The following is a 20375-nucleotide window of genomic DNA, read 5'->3' as shown; positions in this document are numbered from 1 at the left end:
GACTCTAACCCTCTAAAGCTCTTAGCCCCAAATAAATTCTGTAAGTTGCCTCAGTCATGATGTTATCACAGCAATTGAAAAATAATTAAAATGTAGGTCACATGATCAGGGGCCAGTGTCACAAAGTAAGCTACTCCAAGAACAGGCTTAAGATAGGGCTTAATGGGCCAGAGCAAGAGTGCTGATGTTGAGAGAGATATGACAGCGGTCTGGTGGTCCAGACCACATAAAGTCAGAAAAACAGAGAGGACTTGCTTTGGTGATATGAGAGCCATGGTAAGATACTAAGCACAAGGGCATGGGACTGAATTTGGTATGGAAATGTAGGATGATGAGGGAGAGTGACATTGGAAACAGGTCCTCACATGTGTTTATGGTCTCCACCCTGTGTGCATGTCAGATACTACTTATTGTGGGGAAGCTGGTGACGGGAATTCCCTGGCCTTGGTCTCCTGACTCCCTTATCACCTACCTATCCCTCTTAAGAGGAATCCTCTTGGGGGTGCACTTTCTAAACATAAACCAATTTATCTAGTCCCCACCTTTGCCACACTGGGGCCACTCTCTCCTTGTCCCCTTCTTCAAAAATAGCCTATTACTACAGAGCTCAGAGAAGTCACTCAAACTAACGTGTCCCCAGTCTGAACCCCTTCACCATTTCTTCCTCCAGGGCATGGTGAAAGCTCTTGCCCTAGGTACCCCATTCTCTTGCATAGACTCCGATGCTTTGTGAAGTCCTATGAGGTGCTATCCCTTCCTGGAACTGTGAGTAGAAAACTTCTCTCCAGGTCACTTCCCTACACTCCTCCAACCACACACCACACCGCCAAGCCTTTTGCGGACACTGGGGAGTGAACAGACAAGGAGTCAATGTGTGTGCTCTCGCACATCTTTCATAGCACAATGCAGTCCTATGCCACTGAGATTAGCGATTTCCCCCAGTACATTCTGCTACTACTGTTCCCAAGCACCCAAGAGTTGAAGGGCCAGCAAGAACTTTCAAGGGAAGATGGAACACTTGGAAGTCAAGAACGCCATGTCCAAAAAGGACAGCTCAGACTGGCCTGACTGAGAACTAGCTCTGAATCTTTCCCTGAATGGAGCACAGTCAGTTTTCTAATTAAGTGTTTCAACTTGTCAGCTTAGCAGGGAGCATGACAGTTCCAGAGGCTTCTCTCAAGCGATAATCCAGTTATACTACGATATTGCAGCCTATCCCCCCCCCCAGTTATTTAATTAGGAACTGCAGGTGTTAGCAGGAAAAGAAGCAGTGTGGCTTATTTCAAAACAAGCTCCATCTCTGGGGGAGCCTGGGGTGTAGCATGGGAGGAGGAAACAGCTACTGCCCCAGAAGATGTTGGATGCCCTGTGCTGAAGGTGCTGTGTTGGAGGCACTATCATTCACCAGTGAGCCTTCTGCAGAGAGCCAGGATAAAGTTGGGAAAGGATTTGGGTTCCATTGTCATCGCCCCAGGCAGTGCAGTCTATAGAGTATCCTGTCCCAAGGGAAGGACAAAGAAAAGTCCCCAACAAGCCTTCCAGGACAGCCAGGATGAGAAGGAAGCAATGAAAGGACATGTGCACTTCCCTAATATCTATCCAGGGCAGCACTTCCTCCCAGGCTGTGCCAGAAAATTCCTTTGCTTCATAGCCCTGTCCTCACTCCTACCAGATGCCACATCAAAACAGGCAAAGGGAAGATGGGGAACCAAAGGAAGACTAGAGATAATACACATTACCCATGGAAGGTATGTTTTTTCCCATCACAACTTGACTCAGGGTAGTGGGTAGGCTGTCTTTGACATCTTTCTTCCCAGCTACAAGCCAGCTGAGGAGGCGGTGGCTTTCAATGGTTAGATTTAAAGTATTCTTCAAAGACCCATGTGTTAAAAGCTGGGTTGTGAGCATAAAGTGCTCCTGGGACTGGTGGATACTAGAAAAGGCAAGGCCTGTTGAAGACAAACAACATAGATGCCCTTGAGTGGGCACTGGACCCTAGCTCCTCATTTCCCTGTCTTCCAGGAGATGAGCAGTCTCCTAGATCACAGACTCACACCATGACACACTATGCTGCCACCGGCTCAAAGCAATAGGGTCAGGTGATCTTGGACTGAGACCTCTGAAACCTTGAGCCACATTAAATCCTCTCTAGGTTACTCACCCCAGGCATTTGTCACAGTCACAGAAAGCTGGCAAAAGCAGTGATGTAAGGGAGAATTGGAGACTGCTAATGAGGATCACCAGCTGTCCTTTCTCACTCCTAACTGCTTCCTGACATAGCTCCCATTGTGTGAGAGCCTATCATCCTGGTGGATTGTGTACATGATCCATCATTCCTGATCAGCTAAAAGACATAGGTCAGCAGGCACCGCTCGCTAGATAATGCTGGCACAGGGCTGATGGGAATCCGCGCTGGCCCTGGGGCTCTCTGGTGGGGAACAGTGGCAGGTCAGAGAAATATAAGAGTGAGAGCAGATTTCAGAATAGGAACAGCTGGGCCAGTATAGAGGTACAGGCAGCCTCAATGCCTATACTCACCCACAAGATGATGCTGTGAGAAGATTCCAATGTATCCGTTGAGATTCAAGACAAATTGTTAGCTGCAAGCCCTTGTAAAATCAAAAAGAAAATCATATATTTTCTAGATACAGTCAAACCTCACTGAGGTAAGAATATCCCATCTCTGCTCCTCACCAGGCAAGTCCCATAGGTGTTGTCCAATTTGGGCATAAGTAATATTGCCTGTATATCCTACTAGCAAGGAGTCAGAGCCGTATCCACAGTGCAAGGACAGAGGAAGAAATGCGCTCAGGCTCATCTGCTTGCCATGTAGAAGCATACACTTCGAGCAACTTTGCTGAGGCCCATAGATATTCAGAAACCACACTATATGCAGCCCTTCCAGATCAGAAATGGGGACAGCCACTGTGTCCCAAGATTTCACTGCAGTATTACTTAAATGGCCTCAAATCACATTGTTTTCAATGCCCTATGCATAGGAATCAGCAGAGCAAAGCAGGATCCCTCCAAGAAATATCACAGCAGGAGTTTTGAGGTAAAGGAAAAGCAGCTGGCCCTTGTCCAGACCAGCCTCGAACTCCAGATCCTGTTGCTCTCCGAGTTCAAATGACTGCCAAACAAAATGACCTTAAGTTGGGCAGTGGTGGCACACACTGTAATCCCAGCACTCAGGAGGCTGAGGCAGACAGATCTCTGTGAATTTGAGGTCAGCCTGGTCTACAAAGCAAGTTCCAGGACTCCTAGAGCTGTTACAAAGAGAAACCTTGCCTCGAAAAGCCTTTTTAAAAAAGACCTTAAAGACAGTTCCCAGGAGGCAGAGGCAGGCAACTCTAAATTTAAGGACAGCCTAGTCTACAGGTTGAGTTCCATGAGCAACACCTCACCAGCTCCGGCACTCAGGAGAACAGGCACTGCCTTGCCTGGGCAGCACAGTAGAGTTGACCCTGTGGACAGGAGAGGAGCAAATCTGGTACAGCCTCCCTCGTCTGCAGTGTGGTAGTGGGAGCAAAGGAAAGATACCCTTCCCCTTCACCCTACAACCTCCACCAGCTGAAGAAGGAGCTGACCCTCCCCTTTACCAGCTGCAACACTTGGGAAAGTGGGTCCTGCACCTCATCTGTGCAGCACAATGGAGCTGACTCTGTTGGTGAAGGTGCAGGTAAGCTGGCCCTGAGGGTATGAGAGTGGGATTGCTGCCCTTGTTTGCCATATGGTGGTGAGGGTAGGGAAAGATGCCCGCCTCCTCTTACCTCTGCCACCTGTGGTGGGCAAGGGAGCTGCACTCGGGAAAGTGGGCCCTGCCCCTCGCCTGGGCAACACGGTAGAGCTGACCCTACCGACAGGGGTATGAGTGAACTAGCCCTGAGAATGTGAGTGTGGGAAATCTGGCCTGGCCCCTCATCTACCATATGGTGCTGTGGGTGTGGGAGAGATGCCCCCCACCACTACCTGTGATGGACGGGGGAGCTGACTCTGAGGTCATAAGAGCAGGAGAGCTGTCCCTGCCCCTCATCGGCTGCAGCACTTGGGAGAGAGCCCCTATATCTCACCTGAGCAACATAGTAGAGCTAGCCCTGATGGTCCAGGAGGGTGTGAAAGCAGGAAAACTGACCCCACTTCTTGCTCATTGCTATAAGGAGTGAACTAGTTGGGGCAGTGCTGGAGACTCACCCTAGTGGCGAGGACCAGGGAGACGCGGTGAGATGACCAACCTGTTAACTACCCTGGTGCAGAACCAGGGTTATGAGTTGACCCACCCCCAAATCAACCCCATCTTTGATGTACAGGATCATGTGAAGTGGCCAGTCCTGTAGTCCCAAAGCTGAGGGACTGCCACGCCACAGAGCAATAGCAGAATATCCAAGAGGAATCCCAGTGAGAGCCCAGCATCAATGGTATAGCAGAAACCAGCGGCCTTAAACCAGACCAATGACTTTGCAATGAACCCATGCAAGTAAAGCTAAATGTACAAAAGGGCTTACTGCGTGACTCACTGTGTCATACTATAGCTTCCATGATGAGACTTGCTTTTTTTCCTTTTTTTCTCTTAAATTTTATTTTATTTGGGGGTGGGGCTGCAAGGACAGAGGGTGGATTAGAGGGGGTGGGGAAATGAATGGGATGGAGACACATGATGTGAAAGTCACAAAGAATAAAAAGAAAATTAAAACAAAAGTATCTGTTCAACTATGTTCATAGCAGCATTGTTTGTAATAGCCAAAACCTGGAAACAACCAAGATGCCCTTCAATGGAGGAATGGATGAAGAAAGTGTGGAATATATACATATTAGAGTACTACTCAGCAGTAAAAAACAATGACTTCTCGAATTTTGCGTGCAAATGGATGGAAATAGAAAACACTATCCTGAGTGAGGTATCCCAGACCCAAAAAGAGGAACATGGGATGTACTCACTCATAATCGGTTTCTAGACATAAATAAAAGACATTGAGCATATAATTTGTGATCCTAGAGAAGTTAAATAAGAAAGTGAACCCAAAGAAAATCATATAGTCATCCGCATGGAGAGGGGAAGTAGACAAGATTCCAGGGCAAAAACTGGGAACTTGAGGGTGAGGTGGCATGGGGCAAAGGGGAAATGGGATGAGAAACATGAGAAGGGGAGGATGGGAGGAGCTCAGGGGATTGGGATGGTTGGGATATAGGAAGGAAGGATACGGGAGCAGCGAAGTATATATCCTATCTAAGGGAGCCATCTTAGGGTTGGCAAGAGACTTGACTCTAGAGGGGTTCGCAGGTGTCCAGGGAGATGTCCCCAGCTGGTACCTTGGGCAACTAAGGAGAGGGAACCTGAAATGACCCTATCCTATACTGATGAATATCTTGCATATCACCTTAGAACCTTCATCTGGCGATGGATCGAGATAGAGACAGAGTCTCAATTGGAGCAACGGTCTGAGCTCTTAAGGTCCAAATGAGGAGCAGAAGGAGGGAGAACATGAGCAAGGAAATCAGGACCACGAGGGATGCACCCACCCACTGTGACAGTGGAACTGATTTATTGGGAGCCCACCAACGCCAGCTGGTCTGGGACTGAATAAGCATGGGTTGAAACTGGACTCTCTGAGCATGGCGGTCAATGAAGGCTGATGAGAACTCAAGGACAATGGCACTAGGTTTCGATCCTAACACATGAACTGGCTTTGTGGGAGCTTAGCCTGTTTAGACGCTCACCTTCCTGGACATAGATAGAAGACCTTCGTCTTCCCGCAGGGCAGAGAATTTGGACTGCTCTTCAGTATCGAGAGGGAGGGGGCATGGGGTGGGGGGAGTAGAAGAGGAGTGGGGATAGGGGGAGGGGAGTGGGGGGAAAGGGCAATATTTGGGAGGAGGGGAGAGGAATGGGAAACGGGGAGCAGGTGGAAATTTAAATTAATTTAAAAATAAATTTAAAAAAAAACGTAAAAAAAAGTAAAAAAAAGAAATATAATTTCAAAATAAAATTGTTCAAAACGAAAAAAAAAAGAAAATTAAAAAATGACCTTTATAAAATGTGCAGTTACGATGCAGAAGTGCAGCTGATACCTGCCTATCTCACTTGTCTTGATGCTTACTGAAGCCATTTTGTTCCCTAGTCTGGGGTGTTACTTTCAGGCTAGAAGGCAGTAGCATATTCTTAGCACATGAGCGGCAGTTCTCATGGTCACCCGCTTTACCTCCAGTGAAGGCTAGTCTAGCTACTGCCTGTGTGTCACGCTGGAGCATGAGGTTATGTGGCTTGCTTCATCCAATTTCCTATTTTGAAGAGGTCCCTGGATCCTCAAGGGGGCATAACCATGTCATTGATGACAACCATGATTATAGGTTTTGGGTAGCTGGAGAGCACCTTAATAGAGTGACTAGGTAAACACCTGAGCTCTAGTGTCTATGATGTGCTATGACCATGGGAGTCTCTGTGTGGGGCCCAAGATTAAGAATTGATGGTACAGTTGGTGACATGTAGTGTTACACTCTGTACTGAGGACTTGTTGCTGATCCCTTGAAATTGGCTAGACTCTGTCACTATGAAGTAAATTGGAGAGTTCCTAGATACATTCTTCAATACCAGAGAAGCTTATACCTGGCAAGACACTTGGTGTCCAGGCCAAAGTCACTGCCAGGCCTTGGCATTGCTTCCAGCATTCAAGATGGTGCTGCTGGATTTCAGAACTACAGTAACTATTCACAATCTGCCTGCAGACCCTCCAGAAGCCCCCTGTAAACTTGTGTGGCCTCCCTGACCTGTGTGCTTCATCAACACTGACTACATTATCACTAGCCACGTTATTGAGGTTAGCTAAATAAGAGAGAAAAATGGAAAAGCAATAAACAAATTAAAAGCTAAAAGAAAAAATTAAGGAAAAAAACTAAAAATAAAACCCAAAGTCCCAATCTAGCAAACAAGAAAGGTAGCCTAAGTCCCACTCTATAGACTGAAATTCAGCCTGGCCTGCCTTTTACATACATGGTTTATAATCCCTTGGATGGCTCCTTCTGGATGCAAAGCAGAAAACAGACCAATCATAGCTTGGTATATCCTGCAGTGGTTATCTTCCCTTTGGCTACAAGAACCCTTTCAACTATAATAACAATGATGATGATGATGATGATGATGATGAACCATGGAAGCTTTCATATCAGTGGATCATGGAGACTGATGTTTATTTGTTAAGTAAGAGGGAAGAATGGTGGTGTACAAGAGTAGTGTTCCGTGTTTTTGAAGCTATACTGCAGAGTAGTGACCACTGAATGTTAAGTGTATCCTTGTAGGAACCACAAAGAAATAGCTATAAAACACACCTAAAATGAAAAGGGCAGGAACCGAATGTTCCATTACAAAAATGAGCTGAACAAAGGAAATAAGCCTGAAAAAAGGAGTAAAGACATAGAAAACAAGGAATTAATGGCAGAAGTCTTACTTACCAGGAATTGATTTAAGTTGAAACAGATTTCACACTCTACTCAAAAGATGGACATGTGTTAGAGAGATGGCTCATTGATTAAGAGCACATACTGATCTTACAAGAGGACCTAGGGTTGGTTATCAGAATACAAACCACCTATAAGTCCAGCTCCAGGGAGATCCAATGTCTCTGGCCTCTATAGGCACCTGCACATGTGTACATCTCCGCACACACACACACACAAAATTTAAAAAAAAAAAACTAAAGCAACAACAAAAGACAGGCAGGATGAATAGGAAGAAGTATTTGGCTGACCATTTAGAAATACCACCTACCAAAGAATATCCAGCCTGAGTAGGATCTCAGGAAACATGTCCTGGGCAAAGGGAATGACAAGGACAGAGGTCCTGGGCATCCATGGGTTCAGCGCAGGAAGGCCAGAAGACCAAAGTATGATGGCCAAACGGGTAGAACAAGAGTCAACGGAAAGCTCAAAGACACTCTGAGAATGCGACATTTCTTTTTCTGTGTGAAGAGGGGGAAACTGAGACTCAGGGAAATGGAGTCCTTCCTTATGGGCAATGTTGACCATGTTCTCACATATATGATTCCAGAGTCCTCATGTACTCAAACCTGATCCTGGGTCATCACCTTCTAAGTATGTACTCAAAATGAGAACTACAATTCAGAGATAGTCTTATTAGGCAGACTTAGTAACCCAGTCAAATCCCCACTGAGTCCATCAGTACTCCTCGCACATCCCCAGTCTCTCTGGACCATCTCCTAAGCAGACACTTGCTTCTTCTAAACACATAGGTAGCTTTTTGCCTAATTTGAATTTGACTTGAATCTGATTCCTATACCGTGTTTCTACTTGTGTAAGGAATGAAACAATGGGTGGCTCCAGAATCAAGCAGAACACATACATACACTGTGGTGTACTTCAGGGTTGGTGTTCCTGTAGCATTTCTTACTAGTTGAAACAGTCCCTCCTGGAGTGAGGAGAGAGCCTACCCAATACGGCTGCCTGCAAGTTGTACAGAGAGCTCCAGGGATATAGCTTTCACAAGCTGTCATCCACACTGGGGTGATTAAGCTGCCCAAGTATCACCCTGTAGGTAAAACTAGGAAACTCAATGGTTCGCTAGAATAGATCTGGATGGAAATTTGTTTGGCTGTCATTGGTTTCCTCTCTGGAGTGAACAGGTATTTTTGTTTGTTTTGTTTTCATGTCTCTTCAGGAAAAATCGCAAAACACAGTTGGAGATCTACAATGTTCTGGTCTTACATCACTTTAGATACAGCTGAAAGAAGCATTAATGAACTAGAAGACTATCCTGAGAAAATTGGCAGGATATGGTACTGAAAATCTCGAAGACAGAAAGCAAAAAGCTCTGAAATCAAGAATGTCCCCAGAAACCCTCAATCAGAATTCCAGAGTAGGAGTAGGATGCATGGTAGATAGGCAAATAGAAACTCTCCAAGCTGTGATTCTAGCACTCTCTGTTCAAGACAACATGGGCTCCCTTAGAAACTGTTTGGACATTTAAAGAGTTGTGCCAGCAAAGACTAATATGGAAAGGAAAAGAAAAGGAGAAAGTAACACAGTCACTGAACATGATGCATACTGTCTGCTTCCCACACCCCTATTTTTTTTTTTTTTTTTTTTTTTTTTTTTGTCTTAAACTAGTCCCCTGACTTTGAGGAAGAAACCCTTGCTCCTATGGAGCACACACACAATATATCTTCCATGGCCTTGGTGAGAATAAGGCATGCATACAGTATGTGCTCAATAAGACATTTTACCCCAAGACAGGGTTTCTCTGTAGCTTTGGGGCCTGTCCTGGAACTCCCTCTGTAGACCAGGCTGGCCTCGAAGTTACAGAGATCTGCCTGTCTCTGCCTCTCGAGTACTGGGATTAAAGGTGTGCACCACCACCACCCAGCCAATAAAGACTACTTAATGGGTGTGAACTCTGAGATTTGTTCAGTGTGAGACCCAAGCTGACAAGTTAAGAGGTGAAAAACAGATACAAATTCAGAATTATCTGACCCCAGTTCATGTACCGATTCCACAACGCTAAGCCATGTCTGTGCATACCATGTTTTAGTTTCTGTCTGAAATGCATCCTGAAAGCTTATGTTTCAGGTTTGGTCTCAACATAGCAGTCAGGGTTTGGAGACTGGGCCTTTGGAATGCATGATGGATAGTTTTATATCAACTTGACACAAGTTCATTTGAAAGGAGGGAACCTCAATTAAGAAAATGCCTCCACAAAACTGGGCTGTAAGTAAGCCTGTAAAGCATTTTCTTAATTAGTGATTGATAAGGGAAGGCCCAGTCCACTGTAGGTGGCCCCAGCCCTGGGCAATGGTCCTGGGTTCTATAAGAAAGCAGGCTAACCAAGGCTTGTGGAACAAGCCAGTAAGCAGCACCCCTCCATGGCCTCTGCACCATCTCCTGCCTCCAGGTTCCTGTCCTGTTTGAGTTCCTGTGCTGACTTCCTTTGATGTTGAGTAGGGATATATAGACATATAAGTCAAATGACCCATTTCCTCCCCAAATTGTTTTTGATCGTGGTGTTTTGCCACAGCAACAGTAATTGTAACTAAGAGAGAAGGTGATTAGATCATAAGAGCTGTGGCCTCATCAATGGAGTAATCCATTTATAAATCCATAAGTTAGTGGGCTACTGAGAGGTGGTAGAACCTTTAGGAGGTGGGTCTAATTGAAGGAAGTATGTCACTCCAGCCTGCCCTTGAGTGGTGTGTTCTCTCCACCACGTGCACTGCCTTAACGGTCTGTTTTGTCAGAGGCCCAAAGGGATGAGGTCATATACCACAAATTACAGCCCTTGAAACCACAAACCAAACCTTTCCTACTTCTTAATTCCTTTTCTTGGGTATTTTGTCACAGTGGAAATGACTAGACATACATCCCAAAGCCACTGGCTCAGCCTTCATTTTGGGCACTATGGGCAAGGCTGCAGGAAAATCTCCTGCCTCCCGCTCGGATCTCCAAAGCCAAAAGCATGGTTCTGTTTACCTGTCATGGCAAACACTCCTGAACAATTTAGTGGTTCTCATATGTCCTCATGAGGAAAATATATATACAGGGTTTGGAGAAAAGGGCCTAGATAACTTAAAAGGCCATCTTGTGTATGGAGAGAGCAAGGGACATGTTCACCATACCCAGATCCATTTTGTCTAATTGCTTTAACTAATGCAAAGCCGAGATTCTCCAGGAATAGCCCACTTAGTCCCCAGCGGAGCAATCCCCAGCCTGATCCCGACCTCGAGTTGCTTGATGTTGACTTTGGAAAACATGTCACAGTTCAGAGACCCAAAGAAGAGGGACAGGCTGCATGGAACCACCTTATTCAATATTTTCCTGTCAGAAGCAGATTTTCCACCCATCCATGAGCTCATACTTATGAAGTGGACACGTGGTCAGCCTGGACAGTGCCTGTGATGGAATGATGCAGTCATCCCCTCAAGAGGCTGTCTCTTAGAATTATGCAAGGGTTTGTTAATACAAATTTCTGCATCCCATTAGGCACCCCCAGCCTTGGGAGCCTGAATTTCCAGCAAGCACAATGGGTCCCACTGCTATGCAAAGACTTTGCAGTGAGACATGCAGGTTCTGCACCTGACGGTTGTAGTATTTGAGACGAGCTGTGTGGCATTCATTGCCCTCAACTTCCCTGAGCTGAGGGAACAGAACCATCACAGATGTCTGAAGGGTGGGTTGGGCTGTGCAATAAGGTAGGTGGGTTGTGCAGATGAGGCACATCCCTCATTGAATGTTATTTAGTCCTCTTACTGAGCACAGATAGCAAAGTTCATCTCAAGGGTTTGACAAGCAGCCAGTAAAAGAAAAGGTGCAAGTTTGACCTGTGGAAAGTGTTTGCATTTTAAACAGCCTCGGCCTTCTTTCCCAGCCTGCCTGCATCTCTCTATTCCGCTAGAATCCAAATTCTACAAACCTCTTTCCTCTCAAGCCACCCTCCCTCCAATAAAAAAAAAAAAAAAAAAAAAAAAAAAAAAAAAAAAAAAAAAAAAAAAAAAAAAAAACATTAGAGGATTCAAATTCAGGGCCTCCAGAGCTCTCTCTAAATGGAATCATAAGTAGACACATGGTCCCAGGAACAATGACCAAAGTCCTGCGTTTGCAAAATTGTTCAGAAAAAAAATGAGTCATTTCATTTGTGGAAAATGAATACATCTGATCTTGCAACGTTTGTGCCTGGGGAAAAGTGGTGCACATGAATTCCCAAACATGCTCGTGCCCAAAACAGCTCCCTTTTAAAGAGGCTCAGAGAATCTGCCAGAAGGTGCAGTTTGCATCACAGGAATTCAGGAAGAGAACCCCCACAGAGTAGGGCCCCAGAGAGGATGAGGTATCCTGACTCAGGGTATGTGACCTTCACTCTGAGCAAAGACAGCTAGTTCTTGGCGTCCGTTGCATCTGCCTTAAGCTACAGGCACCCTGAGCAGGTAGTACACAGCTTCTTACGATCCATAGGAGAAGCCCACACCCCAGACATCAATCAGTCCCAACTTCAAAGTCAAAAACTGCACTTACTGGGTTCTTTCCCCCTTAGACTGTTCTTTATTTTTAGCTAATTATTTGAGTGAATAGTATAGAATATGGTTCGTGCAGGAGGATTGTTATATACATGCCAAGGAGGTCCCTGCTCCTGGCTGCCAATGAGGTCTCTTGCTAGTGTCCTTATTTCGTTCCACCTCTTCTATCATCTCACATCCACTCTTTCTTGTGGAAAAGGAGACACAGGTGCATGGGGTCCCTCACCTGCCATCTCCCTAACCACTCACTCCTCCTGAACTTTTCTCCCCCCACTATAAGAGTTTCCTTATTCTTCTCACAACAGGCCCCCTTTAGCTGCGTCACTGACTGTCCCATCAAGTTCTCGACACCCATCTGATCCCTCCTTTCACCTCCTGGCCAGCCTGTCACCTAGGACATCAGCACTCTTTGATGTCAGCTCCCTCTGCTGCCAGCCTGGATATCGTGCTGTCTGTCCCAAGATAACCCATCCACTACAGCATGCAACCCTTTTAGAACTCTCCTTTTGGCCCTTCTAAGGGTACCTCTGCTTCCTAATGAATGACTCAGGAGCTCTAGAATCAGGTCCTTCATTCCATGCAGACTCTCTTCCTAGCTGTTGGCCATCTGCGCAGGAGAGCCAGTCACTCTGCCCTCTATCCCCCTTCATCAGGGTGCCTGGAGAATCCTTCAACACTGACACTCAGATCCACCCAGGTGGACCTAGAACTATACACCAGCCATCTTAGCCATTACCCAGAAACCTAAAAGTCTATTAGGGGTCCAAAGAGTTCATAGCTCACAGGCTCTTAAGCTGCCTCTTTGCCTTTCCCTCCCTATTATGATGGTCCCTATGACCCTCTTGCTTCCCTGATTCCTGTGCTGAAGCCTGACAGAGGCAGAGGCACTGACATGCAGAGCTCCTTCTCAGCTTTGCCCCTCCCTTTGGCCTGGTCATTGTTCCCACGTAGAGTACACCATGTCCATTATATGCTCATTAGGTGGGACAGGAGAGGACAGAATGTCCCTGTGTTCCCTGCCCCATGGAGATGCACCTATGTGGCAGTCAAGAGGTGAGTCTGTCCCACACCAAACACCTCAGAGATTTATCACATTGTGCCCTACCCAGTCCCAGCAGTGACAGTACAAACTAGTCACAGATTAAGCACAATAGGACACTAGCAGCCTTATCAAGGAGAAACAACCAATACAGGTATTCCAGAATTTACCCTAAACCAGGAAAGGCCTGCACCATAAACGCAAGTGTGTATGCTCCTACACAACATGCTGGGGCCCCTGAGACAACAGGCCAGGGCCAGAGCAGAGGTCAGGGGGACAGAGAAACCCACAGGGAAGAGATCAAAGCACATGGTTTCTGAAGGCCACTCCTAAGACAGACACACAGAAAAGGTAGATGAAACACATACCTGATACTGCGGGAGCTTTCTTCTTCAGACCTGCAATGAAAAGAGCACACATTAGATACCACACCCTCCACTCAAGGGACCTGTAGGACACTACCTGCAGGGACACACAGGCTCCTCAGCTACTCCCAAGTTCCACTCTGAGACAGCCGACTGCTAGCAGGCTCAGGCCCAGCATGACTTGGCTATTCATTTCACTCGAGTCCACCTCGTAAGCCATGTCCCCCAGAACACTTGTGGCTTCATTCTCTTTATTACTCAGACCCATGTCATCCTAGGAGTTGGTGGCAAACCCAGAAGATGATCTTGTTGCTCAGAAATGCTGCACAGGGAGCAAACCAGAAGCTAGATAATTGAATGAGTAAAGAAGGGGCTGAAGGCCTCCCTGTGTCCCCCAAAGGAGTCCCCAGAGTGATTCCCATTGCCACCTCTATTTTCAAGAACCCAGAAATCAATGACGACCACTTCTCAGAAAAGATAAGACTAGATGTCAAGAAGGTGGACATCAGATTCTATTGCACAAGTCTCACACAGAATGAAAAGCACAAGGTGCTAACAGAGCTATCTTCTTTCTCCACTCAAAGAAGGTGATTTGGGATTAAATCCCATACAGCTAATGACTGAAGCCCATTAAGGAGAAAACACTATAGCACATATTCAGGAATTTAATATCTGAATGCTCCAATCTGGATTTTATCACCAGGAAGCAAAGAGAAATAAAAAGGTACTTAATCAAAATCAGACAGCTTATCTTTCTGCCAAGGCCTGTGGCTAACTCTTCAGCACACACAGGACCAAGATAGCTTCCCCTGCAACATGCCTTTCTGACCAGTCTCAGCCTCCTCCATGAACTATCCAGTAACCATAAGAGGGAGAGCAGGTACAGTGTCCCCTTTATTTGTGGTGGATCTGTACTGAGACCCCAGAAGATGGCTGAAACCACAGCTGGTACCAACCCCTGTGATGGTTAATTTTGACTACACAATGATTGATATGTGTCTCAGGTTACTAAAGCACACCCCAGGGTGTCCATGAGGTTGTCTCCAGAGGTGATTAGATTCTGAAAGTTCTGACCTGATCCATGGTTTGATAGTGGCTGCAGAAGGAGGGGTCTGGTTGGAGGAAGTGGGTTGTTAGGATAAGCTGTGTTTTTGAAGAGTATGTGTGGGCCCTGGCCCTGGTCTGGTACTCCGGTACTCCTCTTGGCTTCCTGGCCACCATAATGTGAGCAGCTTTGCTCCTCCACACCCTTCAGCCATGATGATCCACCTCACCACAGTCCAGCACAAGGCAGCCATGGATAGAACCCTCTGAAACCATGAGCTAGAATAAACTTCCCTTCCTTTAAACTACTGGCTTTAGACATTTGTCATGGGGATGAAAACTCTAACACTTGCTGTAATTTAGTGCCTTTTTCATCTTTACAAACCACTCAAGCACCGTGGCCATAAATTCTGAAGTTTGAAGTATGACAGCAAACATACCGATTTTTTTTCCTTTCCATGACTGGAGACAGATGATTCATTCCTACCACACTCAGCTACGATCTTACTTAGTAGGTCAGGAACTTTTCACCTTTGCACTGAGAGCAAGCACTTAACAGCTGTTCCTTAGTGCATCTCAGTTGCCATCATCTCTACTCTCATGTTTTGGGATCACTGTTAATGAAATGAGGGTCACTTGAGTACAAGCACTGTGATATTGCCGTAGAACTGGTAACTGGAACAGCCAATGAATGACTAACAAGGGTAACATACAGCATGGATACACTTGACATGTCCTAGGAAAGATGGAACAGAAGGGCATAAGATTTACCACACTGATTAGTGTGATGTTATAAACACAGCATGAGGGCTGAAGAGAAGGCTCAATGAGTAAAAGCACTTGCTACTCTTCCAGAGGACCCAAGTCCAGTTCCCAGCACCCATACCAAGTGGCTCATAAACTCCTGTAACTCTAACTTCAGGGGATCAATGTCCTCTTCTAGCCTATGTGGGCACCTCTTCATGTGGCACCCTCCCCTCCATACAAATAAAAATAAATATTTGAAAGGACAAGGAGTTTTTTGTTAATAAACAGCATGATTTTTTTTCTGGGATTTTCATTTAATATTTTTGGATTGTGATTGAGCATAGCTAACTGAACCACAGAAAGCACAACCTTAGATAGGAAGAACAACTGAGGTTCCCAGCAATAAATGTTCCAGGTGCATAAGAACTGTTGAAAAGGCATTAGGCTCCTTATGTAGCAATTCAGTGCAGGTATCAGAGCATGAAGCAAGGGTCACACTGCTCTGCACAGGCAGGGGGGTGATCATGGGATGTGGGAATAGCCAAAAGGCCCAAATGGTCTCCTGGACTCAGAGGGCTACAGATAAGATCCCAATGAGTACCCAGGAGCTGAAGAGTCCATGAAGCCACTTTCAGCCTGAAGACAAGCTAGAGACAGCTACAGGAAAGGAAATCCTCAGGAGCAGAGACCAAGAATTCTTGTGTTTTACTTTGTCACTTGATCTCTGCTAGGAGAGAAGAGAAAGTATGCAGGGACAATAGAGGGAGAGCAGAGCAAGAATGAAAACAAGTGCGTCTCATATACACATGTGTGTGCAGGCATACATCTCAATCCGCCATGCCTGTCCTGTGAGCCTCTGGGGAGGGACCAAATAGTTTAAGTTGTTGCTGAAACACTGAGAAGTTTTAGATGTTGCCACACATAGAAACTAATTCTGACTCCTAGCAATTCCATATGTCCTTCTGTGGTGGCTAATCTTGACTGTCAACATGTCTGGATCTGTGTGCTTCTTAGTTTGTATTGTCAGTTAGAGTCAACTGAAAAGAACAAATCTCAGTTGATGAACTGCTCAGGTCAGACTGAGCCTATGGCCAAGTCTGCGAGGAAATGTCTTGATTGATGAATGATGTAGGAGGTCCCAGTCCATTGCAGGAAGGCCCTTCCCTAGGCAGGTGGATCTGGGCTATATAAGAAAACTAGCCAAGTGTGAGCCAGTGAGTGAGTCAGTAAACAGTATTCTTCTGTAGTTTCTGCTTCAGTTCTTGCTGACATCCCTTGATGATGGATTGTGACCAGGGAGCTGTAAGCTAAAATAAACTTTCTCCTCCCGCAAGGTGCTTTTGATCAGAGTGCTTTATCATAGCAGCAGAAAGTAAACCAGAACACCTCCATAACCTGACCCCCCTTAGTGTTTGTGAGTCCCCCTGTGATTGCTTCTCATGGCTGCCAGGGCAACTGGCCACTCTCTTTGAAATCGCAACCAGTCTGATCTCTATAGGGAAGTCTTTTTTTCTTTTTTTTTTTTCTTTTTTTTGGTTTTTCGAGACAGGGTTTCTCTGTGGTTTTGGAGCCTGTCCTGGAACTAGCTCTTGTAGACCAGGCTGGTCTCGAACTCACGGAGGTCCGCCTGCCTCTGCCTCCCGAGTGCTGGGATTAAAGGCGTGCACCACCACCGCCTGGCTATAGGGAAGTCTTTTGTGTGAACTCTTTGCCACTGCTTTTAGGGTATCTCCAACTGTGGGTGCAATTCAACAAACATGGAGTCAGCAAACATTTACCAACAAGCCAACAAGGTTACATTTTTTTTTGCCTCCTGTCTGCTGGTAAAATGAAGACTATATGATGCCCCAGACATGAGGCTGCCTTGTAGATGCTCTGAGGCTGACCATGACGCTTATAAGAATATTGGAGCCTTTCGGAACAGCTGCAGCATTTGAAGAGCTGAGTCACACATGGGCCTGGTATGGAGCAAGTCAAGGCATGTTTGTGGTGGGAAACTGTGGCAAAGCAGTTCATACCTCATCTCACATTCACAGGATGCCCCTGAACGCTATCAAGCTGCATTGCCAGTTCAAGAGCAGAAGCAGCCAATTTGAAAACAAGAAGCAGAAAGCTGTAGAATTCCTGAGAAGATAAGGTCTCCATGATTTATGTGCAGGTGTGCACACAAATGTACCCATAGGGGCATGCATCTATACACAGGGAGATTAATATATGAGCTTGGGGTAGGCAGGTGTGCCTGCGTGGGTAGGGTATATGTCTTCACTTTGCATAAATATGCACATGTCAGTATACCTGTATGCCAATACATGTGCATGGATGCATGTGTTTGATGGCTGCATAGGTATAAATCTATATGTTGTGCCTTGTGGCACGCAGTATGCATGCACTTGACTATGGCTCTGTCATCAGTGAGCATGGGAAGAGGCAGCAGAGGATCAAAAGTGTTCTCGAAACCTCTGATTCCTTCCAAGGAAGACGAGCACTCAGAATAGGATTGCTTTCTAAACTGAGGGGGACAGGTATGAGGTCACAGGGACACCCTTACACTTGCTGACAGGTCTTCAAAGCCAAGAAGATCCAGTCGCTGTGCAGGTGCTGAGGTCTCAGATGCTGTAGTTTGTGTTGTTAGAGAATCCAGGAGATGAGCAGTGATTTGAAAGGGGAAGGACAAGGACATGGTGGAAGAAAAGGTAAGTCAGCCTGGTTGGTATCACATTGTCTCCATGCTTCACCTGCTACGCAGGTAGCCAAGGGCTTCGGAAAGCAGATAAAAGGGAGGGGCTGGCAAAGGACTGCTCAGGCTAGCGTGCACTGGCATGCCAAGTCCTTCTTACTGATCTTATGGACCTCTACACATTGAAATCTTCATCACCAAGACAGCGGGGATCTGCAGGGGGACTCTGCCATTCTGAAAAATTGCCTACCCAAACAAGAGGGTCAACATGAGCAATGCAGGGTAGCACAGAAAGAGACTCTGAGTGGCGGGGGAGAGAAATGTCTGTTTCTCACACAGCAGCTGACACCAGGGTCCACGTCTGTGCGTCACAGACTGTGGGATTCCATGGCAACAGCGGGGTGGGTAAATTGTTCAGGCTGGGCTGCTCTCTGCTATGGGAGATCCAAACTTGGTCCTGAGTACTCGCATCTCAGTCCTAACACCCACAAATAAATCCCCCTAGGCAAGAAGGGATTCTGTCATCTGCAGTGAAGTGCCAGGATTAGTATAAATTCAAGTCTGAAGGAAGCCACCACCAGTCTTGTATGATGACAAGCAGAAAAGCCGAAGAAAAACAAGTAAAAATCAAGTGCAATCTGCCACATGAGGTCATTATTGCTACACTCTTCAAGTCTATGGTACACCAGCTTTCCTAGGCATCTTTTGCTATAGCTGAAGTGACGCAGCTGACAATGTTCTGTGCCAGCCTCATTCACCTAATATGAATTAAAGCAACATTCCTGTCACCTTGACCTGGAGATCCTCAAGCTCCCAGACCAAGGCAGGCTCCTCTCCATCCACTCTGGAGCACTTTGCCCTGAGGACTCAATCCAAATTATACACCCAATGCCCATAGCCAGGAGACCCAGACCTGTCTTTTCTCTTTCCCAGCTTCTTAGGGGTCCTATATACATTTAGCTGCCTGCTTTAGCCACACACATTCCACTCCATGTCCCCTGCCCACTGCCAGGCACCCCAGCTTCAGCACCTTAAAATTTGCTGTCCCCACTGTCTGGGCGCTGTTCCTGGCTCTTGAATTAAATGCTTCCCTCCCACCATACACACTACACTTCAGATACCACCTCCTAGAAGACAGGACCTCCCTGTATATCGTCCTCTCAATAGCCACAACTCCCACCTCATTTCCCCCACCTATCTTTACAGGGACACATCATGACCTGAAGCAAGCTGCCCTGGTTGTCTGTTTGCTGTCTTCTGCTCAGAGAGGGCAAGCAAGGTCTGTCTTACTTATCATGATGTTCCGCGTGGGTTCACTGTGGAATGCTTCAGAACATTTGCAGCAGCAACATCATAGGGCAGTGGCCACCTTTTCTTGCTATTGTACAGGATTATCCTCTGAGCCAAACTGCCACCATCTTCATCAGATCATTAGGGCCTACTTGTTAAAGATCACTGCAGCTGGGTTTGTGGATATTCTCTCTGAGAAGCAGTGTGGGAAGGGTCACTGAACCCTTACCTGAGTAGTAAGCTACTCCTCGCCCCCTGCCAGCAAGTTGTGTGCAGTTCTACCCAAATTGTATGTGGCCTCAGGGACTCAGGGAGAGCCTAGAATATAAAAAATGGGGAATAAGGGAATAGGGCTCAATCTATAATGGGAAAGTAATCATCCCTGCTTGGTAAAGACTTTCCAGTGTGGCCTTTCTTGGAGTGGGAGCACCCACGATCCTCTAAGTAACCCATTATCTATGTTCTGTAAGAAAGCCAAATAAACTCATTGGTTCTCCAGAGTGAACTTGAGAGGAACTGTGCCTCAAGTATGTCGGTCTCAGTTTGTGACTTAGAGAGGGGAAATGATGCTGTATATTGCTATGGGAGGTCCTTCTGTATATGTGCTGCTTTTGTTGGTTAATGAATAAATAATCTGCCTTGGCCTATGATAGGGTAGAATATAGCTAGGTGCAGAGGTGGGGATGGGGGACTAAACTGAATGCTGGGAGAAAGAGATGCCATAAAGTCACCAAAAAAAAAAAAAAAAAAAGACAAATCACTAGTGAGAACCTTGCTGGTAGGCCACGAACCTCGTGGCAAAATGTAAAATAATAAAAATGGGTTAAGAGATAAGAGTGAGCTAAAAAATATTCATAAGCTAATAGGCCAAGCAGCTTTGTAATTAATACAGTTTCTGTGTGATTATTTCGGTTCTGGGCAGCCGGGAACAAACAAGTGGCCTCCATACAACAGTATATGATGTACACATTTGTAGATGCACCCATTTTCTGACCACAAAGACTATGTAGAGAATATCTTCATGTCTGACAGTCTAGTGACAGTCTAGTCCCTGCCTCTAACAATGGCCTCAGCTAGTGGGCTCAGAAGTACAGCTCAAATAGAGCAGCTGGATGTTCACAGGCACCACCATGCTACATCCCCAAGAGTCTGAACTAAATCCATGACAGCAGCCCCACCAGGCCTGGCCATACGTAGACAAC

General features: G+C 46.1%; 1 protein-coding gene across 3 annotated transcripts in view; it reads right to left on the bottom strand.

Annotated features, from left to right (window-relative positions):
• Iqsec1 (IQ motif and Sec7 domain ArfGEF 1) overlaps window positions 1-20375 on the bottom strand; it is a 339041-nt gene that overhangs the window by 202801 nt on the left and 115865 nt on the right. For all 3 annotated transcript variants that reach the window (XM_057764736.1, XM_057764772.1, XM_057764781.1), the window contains exon 2: window positions 13419-13448. In XM_057764736.1, coding sequence (XP_057620719.1) covers window positions 13419-13448 — 30 coding nt within the window. The remainder of the gene's footprint in view (window positions 1-13418; window positions 13449-20375) is intronic.

Source organism: Chionomys nivalis, chromosome 1 (genome assembly GCF_950005125.1).
Source record: "Chionomys nivalis chromosome 1, mChiNiv1.1, whole genome shotgun sequence".
NCBI classification, from domain to species: Eukaryota; Metazoa; Chordata; class Mammalia; order Rodentia; family Cricetidae; genus Chionomys; species Chionomys nivalis.
The sequence above is the reverse complement of the archived record's forward strand: the minus strand, read 5'-3'. Positions and strand labels throughout refer to the sequence as shown.